The 14,255-nt window shown below is 38.3% G+C and overlaps 1 protein-coding gene across 3 annotated transcripts in view; it reads right to left on the bottom strand.

Moving 5' to 3' along the window:
• vwa8 (von Willebrand factor A domain containing 8) overlaps window positions 1–14,255 on the bottom strand; it is a 304,338-nt gene that overhangs the window by 204,189 nt on the left and 85,894 nt on the right. For all 3 annotated transcript variants that reach the window (XM_062061646.1, XM_062061645.1, XM_062061644.1), the window contains 7 exons: window positions 10,457–10,621; window positions 10,332–10,381; window positions 2,013–2,121; window positions 1,829–1,933; window positions 1,635–1,763; window positions 244–378; window positions 76–153 (listed from right to left, as the gene is read on the bottom strand). In XM_062061646.1, coding sequence (XP_061917630.1) covers window positions 76–153; window positions 244–378; window positions 1,635–1,763; window positions 1,829–1,933; window positions 2,013–2,121; window positions 10,332–10,381; window positions 10,457–10,621 — 771 coding nt within the window. The remainder of the gene's footprint in view (window positions 1–75; window positions 154–243; window positions 379–1,634; window positions 1,764–1,828; window positions 1,934–2,012; window positions 2,122–10,331; window positions 10,382–10,456; window positions 10,622–14,255) is intronic.

The raw sequence follows: 14,255 nt of genomic DNA, 5'->3' as shown, positions 1-14,255 counted from the left end.
GCATTTTAAGAAACACTCACTGATGCGTGGATGAGGTTCAGTCATGACATATAATTAGCTTCAATGTTACTTCACCTGGTAGAGCATGACCGGCTCTATGCTGTAGCCCAGCATCTCCGCAAACTCTTTGGCAATCACAGACTTGCCACAACCCTGAGATAAACACAAATGAGGCTCTGGTTATACAATAAACCTCACCTTTATTGTACTTGAAACTGTATACAGGAAGTGTGTGTTGGCTACCTTGGCTCCTATCAGACACATGTCTTTCACCATGTGTGACTGCATCATGTCAGCAATCAGCTGAGTGTGGCTGGGGGTGCCGATGAAGGCGGGGTTACTGTTGGGTGGGCGGGGCTCCTTGGTGCCAGCGGGGACCTGAAGGTTAATTAGCGACAAGTAACAAAAAATATGAATGGCTAGTGTTGACGTATTCGTTTAATCTGGAGCCAGAAGATGTTTGAAGAGGACACGATGCGTAAACTTAAAATCAGAAGTATTTATTCCCTATTCAGGGTTTCCCACACAATCATTTATTTGTGGCGGCCCGCCACGAAAGAATTACGTCCGCCACAAAAAAAATAAAAATAAATAAAAAATAAAAAAATAAAAAAATAATTTGTTCTCTCCAGCTTCTCAGGCAAATCATATAGTTGATGTAGATGCCCATATCGGCTGTTCAGATTTACTTTACAAAAGAGAAGTGTAGGATACTTCTCTTGTTGCCTTATTTGTATTTGACTTTATTAAATGTATTTCTATTAGAAACACAACATATGTATATAACAAAGGGTGCAAGTCTGCAGGCAGTAGGAAACACATGGTTAAGTGTAGGGAGTAAAACTGATGGCAGTCTAAAGTTCAAGATTTTTGGAGCTCTTTGTTCAGTGGATCAGATGTTTGATGAAGCTCTGTGTCTATCTTTCCACCACTACTGTTTTCTGTTTATTTGTTACTGACTGTGGCAGGACAGCTCTGCCTCTGTTTCACTTTATGTTGCTGGTAAATAATATGGTTGTAGTAGTAGGCTAAAGTTAAATTATTTAGTATGCACTAATTAAAGGGGCAGAGCTTTGAGACATTTTAGCTTTTATATTTTATAAGATATATTTTTTGTAAGAACCACAATTAATAAATATATTTCAGTGAATAACTTATTGTTCAAATCTGTATATAAATATGTACATAAAGTGTTGTAATTATATTGTAAAATGGATGGATGGACGTAAAACAAAACTGTTATTATTAATTAGTAAGTATACATTTTTTGAGCCTTTTTAGAGAAAATCAAATCATTGTAGTAAATTATGCAAATTACTTGATGAAGTCATGGTGACCACGCCCATAGCCACGCCCCCACCGCCACAGGTATCTTGGCAGTTTATGGGAAACACTGCTATTGGATACAATTCTAATACAATTTGTCTGAGCGCTATCTGTCCCTAGTAGCATAGGTATTGGGTATTTGTTCTGTTGTGCTTATGTTATGTTACGGTGCGGATGTTCTCCCGAAATGTCCAAACATTTTAAGGTGCATGCACAGCCAGATAAAGCTGCTGGATGCTCACTACAAAATACATGTTTTTTGATGATTTTGTAACTGCACCTAATGTTACGAGTGGATCTAGTTCTACCTGGAAGCTGACGTCTTTATCTGCAACACGCAAGGTGACGTCTGCGTATCCGTCGACGCCCGTCGTCTTTGACACACTGGTGACGGTGCTGCCCGGAGACTTGCGACGGCCATCCATGAGCTCAAACCTCTGTGGAGACGTCAGAAAACGTGTGCAAATCTACAAACGCCTGCAGAATTGATTTGTTTACTTACACTGAGGACACTCTCCACAGCGCTGCGCCCGTCCTTGCCCAGCATAGTGTGGTAGGGGTAAAGTCTCTGGACCAGGTGCTGCGAGGACATCCCGGGGAACACATTCTGTGCCAACGCAAGAGAGTCGATCTGTATAAATGTCCAACTCCCACAGATGGAGACGTCAATCCTCTAAAGTCCTCACCAGTACATTAAGGCCATGGAAGAGGTTGTCCACAGGGAAGTCTGGAAGGCCCAGGTTCGACGATTCCTGGGAGCACAGCGTGGTGGCGAGAGACAGCAGCTGGGATACCCTACCGTGTTAAGAAAGTATTGAACAACACGTAATTCATATGCCTTGTTTCCAACAAACACTACCACTAATTTGTGTCTATTTTCCATTCTTTAAATTGGAAACTGACAAACACTGTACCCTTCTGATTGAGTACTGTGGAGGGTGGCGTGGTCTACGGGCCTGTGTAAGGACCGGCCTCGAAGTCAGCGGCTGGTGAGTAGATTGCCCAGCTGGGGCTTGTTATCTAATCCCCTGTCGCCCTTATTAGCAGCAGCCGGCACGAGACACGTAGTTGGAGTGGGAGGAGAAGACACATGCCCGAGAGACAGAGAGGGAGCAGACACGAGCAGACTGAAAAGTCACGAGAGCGAAGACTGCTGGAAAGCAGGCTATCCTTGGGCGTGTGTGCTTGCAATAAAATACTTTGTTCAAACCTGACCACTGGGCTCCCAGAAGATCTGTCGGCACCAGGAGAACCCACCATAGAGAGAGACTTTCACAAGTACCAACCGCAATAGTGCACTACCTAAAGAGCTGAGCGAGACCTACTGTCGTCTATGCAACACTTTTAACACAGACGGTAAGAGCCAGCATTTTCCTCCGTGTTGTTATTCTGTAATAAAGGGCACCGACATGGACATGGAACAGAGCAGGGGACACAATCTTCACAGCCATTTTAAAGGTAGCATCAGAGCCGTGACAAAGGAGGGACACCTAAGAGAACCGCTATTGAACTGATGCTGCCAATGCTCCTTTTGCAGGATTTCTGTGTGAAAAAGGCTTTAAAGCACAGATATTCAACTAAATTGTTCCGAGGGCCACATTTCCAAAAAGCTAAGAGCTAGGGGGCTCAGTATGTTTCTTATTTTGTATATTCCGGAGAACCAGTAGACATTTGATTTGGTCGGAGTTACAGGGGTACTCTGTTGCTTTCAAGGACCTTCTGCAAAAAAACTAGTCAAAGATCATGTCTATGACAGCGCACTAATGTTTAAAGAATCTGCCGCATAAAATGAGTTTTCACAAGTTTTGTTTACCTCAATTTGGTGGCCAGCAAATAATGAAAAAAGAAGGACCTCAAATGGAACACTAAAGAAAGTTGAAAAAATGACTACACACTGCATCTGAAGTAAACAAACTACAACAATATACACTACCGTTCAAAATTTTGGGGTCACGTTGAAATGTCCTTATTTTTGAAGGAAAAGCACTGTACTTTTCAATGAAGATAACTTTAAACTAGTCTTAACTTTAAAGAAATACACTCTATACATTGCTAATGTGGTAAATGACTATTCTAGCTGCAAATGTCTGCTTTTTGGTGCAATATCTACATAGGTGTATAGAGGCCCATTTCCAGCAACTATCACTCCAGTGTTCTAATGGTACAATGTGCTTGCTCATTGGCTCAGAAGGCTAATTGATGATTAGAAAACCCTTGTGCAATCATGTTCACACATCTGAAAACAGTTCAGCTCGTTACAGAAGCTACAAAACTGACCTTCCTTTGAGCAGATTGAGTTCCTGGAGCATCACATTTGTGGGGTCAATTAAACGCTCAAAATGGCCAGAAAAAGAGAACTTTCATCTGAAACTCGACAGTCTATTCTTGTTCTTAGAAATGAAGGCTATTCCACAAAATTGTTTGGGTGACCCCAAACTTTTGAACGGTAGTGTATAACGACCAAAAAGGAGAGGAGTCCATCATTCCCAATCGTTATGTAAGACAAGAACACCTATGTCTTTTTTGTTAATGCATTTAATCTCATAAATACCGTATTTTTCAGATTATAAGTCACAGTTTTTTTCTTAGTTTGGCCGTGGGTGCGATTTATACTCAGGAGCGACATATGTGTGAAATTATCAACACATTACCGTAAAATATAAAATAATATTATTTATCTCATTCACGTAAGAGACTAGACGTATATCAGCAATCGTCACACACACACTCACACACACACACACACACACACACACACACACACACACACACACACACACACACACACACACACACACACACACACACACACACACACACACACACACACACACACACACACACACACACACACACACACACACACACACACGTCAACCAATAAAAATTTGGCGGGGGCGGGTCATGGCAGAAGTGCACTGTGAAAAAAAAGATGCTACCTGCTACTACTTCTGTACCTATGAAAATTGATCAGGAGTGACAGATTGTTTGGTAAACGTATAGCATGTTCTATATGTTATAGTTATTTGAATGACTCTTACCATAATATGTTACGTTAACATACCAGGCACCTTCTCAGTTGGTTATTTATGCCTCATATAACGTACACTTATTCAGCCTGTTGTTCACTATTCTTTATTTATTTTAAATTGCCTTTCAAATGTCTATTCTTGGTGTTGCATTTTATCAAATAAATTTCCCCCAAAAATGCGACTTATACTCTAGTGCGACTTAGCATATTTTTCTGACTATAAGTCGCTCCGGAGTATAAGTCGCACCGGCCAAAAATGCATAATAAAGAAGGAAAAAAACATATATAAGTCGCATTTTTTGGGGAAATGTATTTGATAAAACCCAACACCAAGAATAAACATTTGAAAGGCAATTTAAAATAAATAAAGAATAGTGAACTACAGGCTGAATAAGTGTACGTTATATGAGGCATAAATAACCAACTGAGAACGTGCCTGGTATGTTAACGTAACATATTATGGTAAAAGTCATTCAAATAACTATAACATATAGAACATGCTATACGTTTACCAAACAATCTGTCACTCCCAATCGCTAAATCCCATGAAATCTTATACGTCTAGTCTCTTACGTGAATGAGATAAATAATATTATTTGATATTTTACGATAATGTGTTAATCATTTCACACATAAGTCGCTCCTGAGTATAAGTCGCACCCCCGGCCAAACTATGAAAAAAACTGCGACTTATAGTCCGAAAAATATGGTATATGTTTTTTTCCTTCTTTATTATGCATTTTCGGCCGGTGCGACTTATACCCCGGAGCGACTTAGAATCCCAAAAATACGGTACGGTAAATAAAGGTCAGCAAACAATGGAGCTAATGGTAGTCATAACATCACAGCATGTATTGCGCCCATAAAAAAACACTAAAAACAACATCCAAAAAGCAGCGACATTACTCCATTTATGATGCGACGACCTGAATATTAATCAAGCATTAGCAATATTGCTATTTTAAGCGCTAATGTTAAGGAACTACTTTTAGAGGTGCATTACTCACAGAGAGCTAACTAACTTATGCTGCTATATTGACATATTAAGATGGTGAGCTGCTGCATCACATCTCAGCTGGTGAGAGTTAATTCTAGATTATAAATCATTTCTCTCACATGGATAGTAGAAGGATGTGGCCATAAAACGAGAAGTTGGTAAACTTTGACAGCCAACCTTGACACGGGGACAGCGCTCATTTGCACATGCCTTTTTAAACTCTTTGTTAGGATTATGATTAATTCTTCATCTAAACGGGAACATATAAACATCCCATCAGTCGGCATCCTAGTGAGAGCAGACATTGTGTAGTAAGTTGTGATATAAGATCAGACCAATCTAAGTCCAAGACCAGATCTGATCCAACCAAGCTAAGTCTATGAGCATGAACTGATGAAGCCTACTTGATTGAGGCAAAACATCTTCTAAGACAACGATGCTGGTGTTACAGGTAGCTGATAAGGTTTGACGTGTTGAAGCTCGATGTTTTTATCCCCTCCTTTGTAGAACATTTTTGGCGCTAACAGTGCACTAAATGTTTTCCTCTAAATCGGTGAAGAAGTCCCAAAAAGTTGACGCCATTTTTGTTTACAGCAAGTTCTGCGACTACAACACAGGGCAGGTAGGAGAAAAGTAGCGCTTGATTTGCTCACCCTAACCACCTTAAAGCACGGTACGGGTAATCTCAACTCTCTCTCTCTTTTTTTCTAAGTCTCTCTCTTTAACATACTCTACAACTCACCCTTTCAATCAATCAATCAATCAATGTTTATTTATATAGCCCTAAATCACAAGTGTCTCAAAGGGCTGCACAAGCCACAACGACATCCGCGGTACAGAGCCCACATAAGGGCAAGGAAAAACTCACAACCCCAATGGGACGTCGATGTGAATGACTATGAGAAACCTTGGAGAGGACCGCATATGTGGGTGACCCCCGCCCCCCCTAGGGGAGACCGGATGCAATGGACGTCGAGTGGGTCTGACATAATATTGTGAAAGTCCAGTCCATAGTAGATCTAACATAATAGTGAGAGTCCAGTCCATAGTGGATCTAACATAATAGTGAGAGTCCAGTCCATAGTAGATCTAACATAATAGTGAGAGTCCAGTCCATAGTGGATCTAACATAATAGTGAGAGTCCAGTCCATAGTGGATCTAACATAATAGTGAGAGTCCAGTCCATAGTAGATCTAACATAATAGTGAGAGTCCAGTCCATAGTGGATCTAACATAATAGTGAGAGTCCAGTCCATAGTGGATCTAACATAATAGTGAGAGTCCAGTCCATAGTGGATCTAACATAATAGTGAGAGTCCAGTCCATAGTGGATCTAACATAATAGTGAGAGTCCAGTCCATAGTAGATCTAACATAATAGTGAGAGTCCAGTCCATAGTAGATCTAACATAATAGTGAGAGTCCAGTCCATAGTGGATCTAACATAATAGTGAGAGTCCAGTCCATAGTAGATTTAACATAATAGTGAGGGTCCAGTCCATAGTGGATCCAACATAATAGTGAGAGTCCAGTCCATAGTGGATCTAACATAATAGTGAGAGTCCAGTCCATAGTAGATCTAACATAATAGTGAGAGTCCAGTCCATAGTGGATCTAACATAATAGTGAGAGTCCAGTCCATAGTAGATTTAACATAATAGTGAGGGTCCAGTCCATAGTGGATCTAACATAATAGTGAGAGTCCAGTCCATAGTGGATCTAACATAATAGTGAGAGTCCAGTCCATAGTAGATCTAACATAATAGTGAGAGTCCAGTCCATAGTGGATCTAACATAATAGTGAGAGTCCAGTCCATAGTGGATATAACATAATAGTGAGAGTCCAGTCCATAGTAGATCTAACATAATAGTGAGAGTCCAGTCCATAGTGGATCTAACATAATAGTGAGAGTCCAGTCCATAGTGGATCTAACATAATAGTGAGAGTCCAGTCCATAGTGGATATAAGATAATAGTGAGAGTCCAGTCCATAGTGGATATAAGATAATAGTGAGAGTCCAGTCCATAGTAGATCTAACATAATAGTGAGAGTCCAGTCCATAGTGGATCTAACATAATAGTGAGAGTCCAGTCCATAGTGGATCTAACATAATAGTGAGAGTCCAGTCCATAGTGGATCTAACATAATAGTGAGAGTCCAGTCCATAGTAGATCTAACATAATAGTGAGAGTCCAGTCCATAGTAGACCAGTCCATAGTAGATCTAACATAATAGTGAGAGTCCAGTCCATAGTAGATCTAACATAGTAGTGAGAGTCCAGTCCATAGTGGATCTAACATAATAGTGAGAGTCCAGTCCATTGTAGATCTAACATAATAGTGAGAGTCCAGTCCATAGTGGATCTAACATAATAGTGAGAGTCCAGTCCATAGTGGATATAACATAATAGTGAGAGTCCAGTCCATAGTAGATCTAACATAATAGTGAGAGTCCAGTCCATAGTGGATCTAACATAATAGTGAGAGTCCAGTCCATAGTGGATCTAACATAATAGTGAGAGTCCAGTCCATAGTGGATATAACATAATAGTGAGAGTCCAGTCCATAGTGGATCTAACATAATAGTGAGAGTCCAGTCCATAGTGGATATAACATAATAGTGAGAGTCCAGTCCATAGTAGATCTAACATAATAGTGAGAGTCCAGTCCATAGTGGATCTAACATAATAGTGAGAGTCCAGTCCATAGTGGATCTAACATAATAGTGAGAGTCCAGTCCATAGTGGATCTAACATAATAGTGAGAGTCCAGTCCATAGTAGATCTAACATAATAGTGAGAGTCCAGTCCATAGTAGACCAGTCCATAGTAGATCTAACATAATAGTGAGAGTCCAGTCCATAGTAGATCTAACATAGTAGTGAGAGTCCAGTCCATAGTGGATCTAACATAATAGTGAGAGTCCAGTCCATAGTAGATCTAACATAATAGTGAGAGTCCAGTCCATAGTAGATCTAACATAATAGTGAGAGTCCAGTCCATAGTGGATCTAACATAATAGTGAGAGTCCAGTCCATAGTGGATCTAACATAATAGTGAGAGTCCAGTCCATAGTGGATCTAACATAATAGTGAGAGTCCAGTCCATAGTGGATCTAACATAATAGTGAGAGTCCAGTCCATAGTAGATCTAACATAATAGTGAGAGTCCAGTCCATAGTGGATCTAACATAATAGTGAGAGTCCAGTCCATAGTAGATCTAACATAATAGTGAGAGTCCAGTCCATAGTGGATCTAACATAATAGTGAGAGTCCAGTCCATAGTAGATTTAACATAATAGTGAGGGTCCAGTCCATAGTGGATCTAACATAATAGTGAGAGTCCAGTCCATAGTGGATCTAACATAATAGTGAGAGTCCAGTCCATAGTAGATCCAACATAATAGAGAGAGTCCAGTCCATAGTGGATCTAACATAATAGTGAGAGTCCAGTCCATAGTAGATTTAACATAATAGTGAGGGTCCAGTCCATAGTGGATCTAACATAATAGTGAGAGTCCAGTCCATAGTGGATCTAACATAATAGTGAGAGTCCAGTCCATAGTAGATCTAACATAATAGTGAGAGTCCAGTCCATAGTGGATCTAACATAATAGTGAGAGTCCAGTCCATAGTGGATATAACATAATAGTGAGAGTCCAGTCCATAGTAGATCTAACATAATAGTGAGAGTCCAGTCCATAGTGGATCGAACATAATAGTGAGAGTCCAGTCCATAGTGGATCTAACATAATAGTGAGAGTCCAGTCCATAGTGGATATAACATAATAGTGAGAGTCCAGTCCATAGTGGATCTAACATAATAGTGAGAGTCCAGTCCATAGTGGATATAACATAATAGTGAGAGTCCAGTCCATAGTAGATCTAACATAATAGTGAGAGTCCAGTCCATAGTGGATCTAACATAATAGTGAGAGTCCAGTCCATAGTGGATCTTACATAATAGTGAGAGTCCAGTCCATAGTGGATCTAACATAATAGTGAGAGTCCAGTCCATAGTAGATCTAACATAATAGTGAGAGTCCAGTCCATAGTAGACCAGTCCATAGTAGATCTAACATAATAGTGAGAGTCCAGTCCATAGTAGATCTAACATAGTAGTGAGAGTCCAGTCCATAGTGGATCTAACATAATAGTGAGAGTCCAGTCCATAGTAGATCTAACATAATAGTGAGAGTCCAGTCCATAGTAGATCTAACATAATAGTGAGAGTCCAGTCCATAGTGGATCTAACATAATAGTGAGAGTCCAGTCCATAGTGGATCTAACATAATAGTGAGAGTCCAGTCCATAGTGGATCTAACATAATAGTGAGAGTCCAGTCCATAGTGGATCTAACATAATAGTGAGAGTCCAGTCCATAGTGGATATAACATAATAGTGAGAGTCCAGTCCATAGTGGATCTAACATAATAGTGAGAGTCCAGTCCATAGTGGATCTAACATAATAGTGAGAGTCCAGTCCATAGTAGATCTAACATAATAGTGAGAGTCCAGTCCATAGTGGATCTAACATAATAGTGAGAGTCCAGTCCTTTAACTCTCTCTCTCTCTCTCTCTCTCTCAATCCAACTCGCCCTGACTCTTTTTCTAACTCTCTCTCTCACACTTGCTGTCGTGGACTCTAAACTCTTTCGCTTTGTCTCTAACACTCTCTCTAACTAACTCTGTTTTTTTTACAAAATGTAAATACATAAAAACACAAAGTGGCGCCGCGCCGTTCTTTGATCTTTCAGTATACTGCCCTTGGTGGAAAAAGTGTAGACACCCTAACGTACCCCTAATGGCATACTGGGAATGGAGCACCAATCATTGGCAGTACAGTCAGCAAAGTGAACCGCTACAACACATTGAACATATGGAAACACTTTTGGGTGTACTGTTCCAAATCGTATTGTTTGGTGGAAACGTGGCTTTAAAAAGTACTTTTTTACGTTTGTAATATTTAGGAGTTCACCTCTCTGCAGCTATATTTGGTCCTGCTGTGTACAACAACTCCAACTGGTCCTGAACACAAAATACACCACCTTCGTTAGGGCTATGTTTTTTCGGGGGGTCCTAAAGAACAGTTTTGGAATGCACCTTAAATGGAAGGTAATAGATGTCTCTGGCCTGAAAGCGAGAGCGGAGGGGAGGATCCAGAGGATTGCCTTTGTACTTGGGGACGGGCAGACCGAGGGCGATGACCCGGAAGTCCTCGCTTACGCGGACGATCTTCCAGCTGTCCAGCTCCTCTTTGGTGTGCTCCTATAACCATGCAACACAGAAAATATGAGGATTGTACAAAATAGAATCACAGGGTAAGATCAATTTAAGAATCCCTCGTTGTACGAACCTTTCGATTTACGAACCACAGACCGGGAAAAAAATATGCTTTTGTGTACAAACCTTGCATCAAAGCAGTTGTTTTTCTCACTACGATGGGGTGATACCATCCTTGCCCAGGCACACCCTCCTGGTTTTTGGAGTATAAATATTTGGGATTTTGGCACCAGTCGCTAGACTAGTTCTGACCAATATAAAAGTCTATGAGCATGAACTGATGAAGCCTACTCGGAGGAGAGGCAAAACAAACAGTCCAGTTGCGATCGATTGAATGCCCTGAGATTACAAACTTCTCTATTTACGTACCCCAAAATTAGGATTTGGTTGTAAACATAAACCCGAGAATAGACGTACTTATCAGGTTTGTTACACATTTACTTGTACATCTTACCTTACCTATACTATAAGTAAAAACTTACCATTTAAAAATATAAAAACATTTAATATAGCAGGGTTTCCCACACATTCATTTATTTGTGGCGGCCCGCCACAAAAGAATTCCGTCCGCCACAAATAAAGTGGATCAGATGTTTGATGAAGCTCTGTGTCTATCTACCACCACTACTGTTTTCTGTTTATTTGTTACTGACTGTGGCAGGACACCTCTGCCTCTGTTTCACTTTATGTTGCTGGTAAATAATATGGTTGTAGTAGTAGGCTAAAGTTAAATTATTTAGTATGCACTAATTAAAGGGGCAGAGCTTTGAGACATTTTAGCTTTTATATTTTATAAGATATATTTTTTGTAAGAACCACAATTAATAAATATATTTCAGTGAATAACTTATTGTTCAAATCTGTATATAAATATGTACATAAAGTGTTGTAATTACATTGTAAAATGGATGGATGGACGTTTAAAACAAAACTGTTATTATTAATTAGTAAATATAATTTTTTTTAGCCTTTTTAGAAAAAATCAAATCATTGTAGTAAATTATGCAAATTACTCGAAGTCATTGTGACCACGCCCATAGCCACGCCCCCACCACCACAGGTATCTTGGCAGTTTATGGGAAACACTGTATAGGGTAATTAAAGTTGTAGGACTACAAGAATAAAGTAATAATTTTAGAATTAGAAAATGTGCATACTGCAAGAATAGTAAATAATGTTTTTTTGTAATCTTACGAGAAAAAAAAGCCAAGGTTTTACATTCAAAAAGATGCAGATTTGTAAAAGGTAATGCAATAAATGCATGTTTTAAAAAATAAATAAAACACATACAAATAATAGTCTTGTTATTTCATTATGTATTTGTTTATATTTGTTTAGGTTCCAATGTCTGTTTTTTCTTCTTCAAGGTTTACCCTTAATGTATTGGATTGTGTTGTGCTGTGCTGAGCCATGGCAATCTATTAGCCGCCACACCTTAAAAATGAGTGTTTTTACGTGAAAACAAAATAAAGTAATATAATGCATTGTAGGGTTCAGAATAAGATAAACAAAGTCTGACGCTCTTTTTAGCTTTTATTGTCAAGTTTATGCTAACAATGGGCCCAATTCCAGCAAATGCTTCCTCTGTGCACACCCATTTCTGTGTTTTACTCCTAGACAGCTTCCTCATTCTTTGCCGACACGGTGTGTTCACAAACCATGGGAAAAATTAACACCATAACATACTAACAAACACATTAACACCAGCAGGTAATTACAGTATGAATGGCTATATAGAGTTTATTATTTGCGCACTATTAACTAGTGGTTCACTGAAAATTTGGCCGAAAAAAGACATACTTTGACCACCGGAACAGAGCTGAAGGACAGGAAGGCTCCCATCAGCGCGAAACAAGTGTTAAGGTATTTCGTCGCAGACATGGAGCAACAGAAGTGAAGAGTTTCTCTTCACACGAGTACAGTCTACAATAACACCAGAAATAGATGCTAGATTTGTTGCCAGTCATTTTTAATTTAAAAAAAAGTGACTAAAAGGATTGGAGAACTCTAGAAAAAAAATCCTGAACAAAATACATTGTACAATAAACAGCAACAATTAAAAAACAGAGCAAAACGATATTATGTTAGAAAAAATATATGTTAATACTATAATTATTAACAGATTTGTATTAAATGTACAGTATGTATACATTGTTTTTGCCTTTTTAAAGAAAATATATGCGTTATAGCAATAATCTGATGAAGTCATATTGACCACACCCCCAATCTGGGGGAAAACCTGTTTTCTTAGTTTAGTTTAAAGGCAAGCAGCATATATTTCTTAGCCTTTAGATGAAAAATAGCCCCACGGGTTGTTATTCTTCAAAATCATTAAAGTGAACACACATTTCCCACATTTAATCACTAATTTGATTAAACATTGTACTTACATGTATGTTGCAAGGTAAACATGACCTCCCTGGGTGGTGAAACTGCTGACATCAGACGTGTAAGTGGGACAGTATTGACAGTCAAAGTTGCATCATATGTGCGAGATGACATCAGATGCGTAAGTGGGATAGCATTGACAGTCAAAGTTGCATCAGATGTGAGAGATGACATCAGATGTGTAAGTGGGACTGTCAGAGTTGATTTGAATTAAAGGTTCTGAATAGGAACTGCTTGGGGTCATTTTTGAACCCACTTGTGGAAGAGTGTAGAGCAGGGGTCACCAACCTTTTTGAAACCAAGAGCTACTTCTTGGGTACTGATTAATGCGAAGGGCTACCAGTTTGATACACACTTAAATAAATTGCCAGAAATAGCAAATTTGCTCAATTTACCTTTAACTCTATGTTATTATTAATAATTAATGATATTTACACTTAATTGAACGGTTTAAAAAAGGAGAAAACACGAAAAAAATGACAATTACATTTTGAAACATAGTTTATCTTCAATTTCGACTCTTTAAAATTCAAAATTCAACCGAAAAAAAGAATAGAAAAACGAGCTAATTCGAATCTTTTTGAAAAAAAAAATTAAAAATGTATGCAACATCATTAGTAATTTTTCCTGATTAAGATTAATTTTAGAATTTTGATGACATGTTTTAAATAGGTTAAAATCCAATCTACACTTTGTTAGAATATATAACAAATTGGACCAAGCTATATTTCTAACAAAGACAAATCATTATTTCTTCTAGATTTTCCAGAATAAAAATTTTAAAAGAAATTCAAAAGACTTTGAAATAAGATTTAAATTTGATTCTACAGATTTTCTAGATATGCCAGAATAATTTATTTGAATTTTAATCATAATAACTTTGAAGAAATATTTCACAAATATTCTTCATCGAAAAAACAGAAGCTAAAATGAAGAATTAAATTAAAATGTATTTATTATTCTTTACAATAAAAACAATAAATTTACTTGAACATTGATTTAAATTGTCAGGAAAGAAGAGGAAGGAATTTAAAAGGTAAAAAGGTATATGTGTTTAAAAATCCTAAAATCATTTTTAAGGTTGTATTTTTTCTCATAAATTGTCTTTCTGAAAGTTATAAGAAGCAAAGTAAAACAAATTAATGAATTTATTTAAACAAGTGAAGACCAAGTCTTTAAAATATTTTCTTGGATTTTCAAATTCTATTTGAGTTTTGTCTCTCTTAGAATT

The sequence above is a fragment of the Entelurus aequoreus genome, linkage group LG10 (genome assembly GCF_033978785.1).
Source record: "Entelurus aequoreus isolate RoL-2023_Sb linkage group LG10, RoL_Eaeq_v1.1, whole genome shotgun sequence".
In the NCBI taxonomy this organism is placed as follows: Eukaryota; Metazoa; Chordata; class Actinopteri; order Syngnathiformes; family Syngnathidae; genus Entelurus; species Entelurus aequoreus.
The sequence above is the reverse complement of the archived record's forward strand: the minus strand, read 5'-3'. Positions and strand labels throughout refer to the sequence as shown.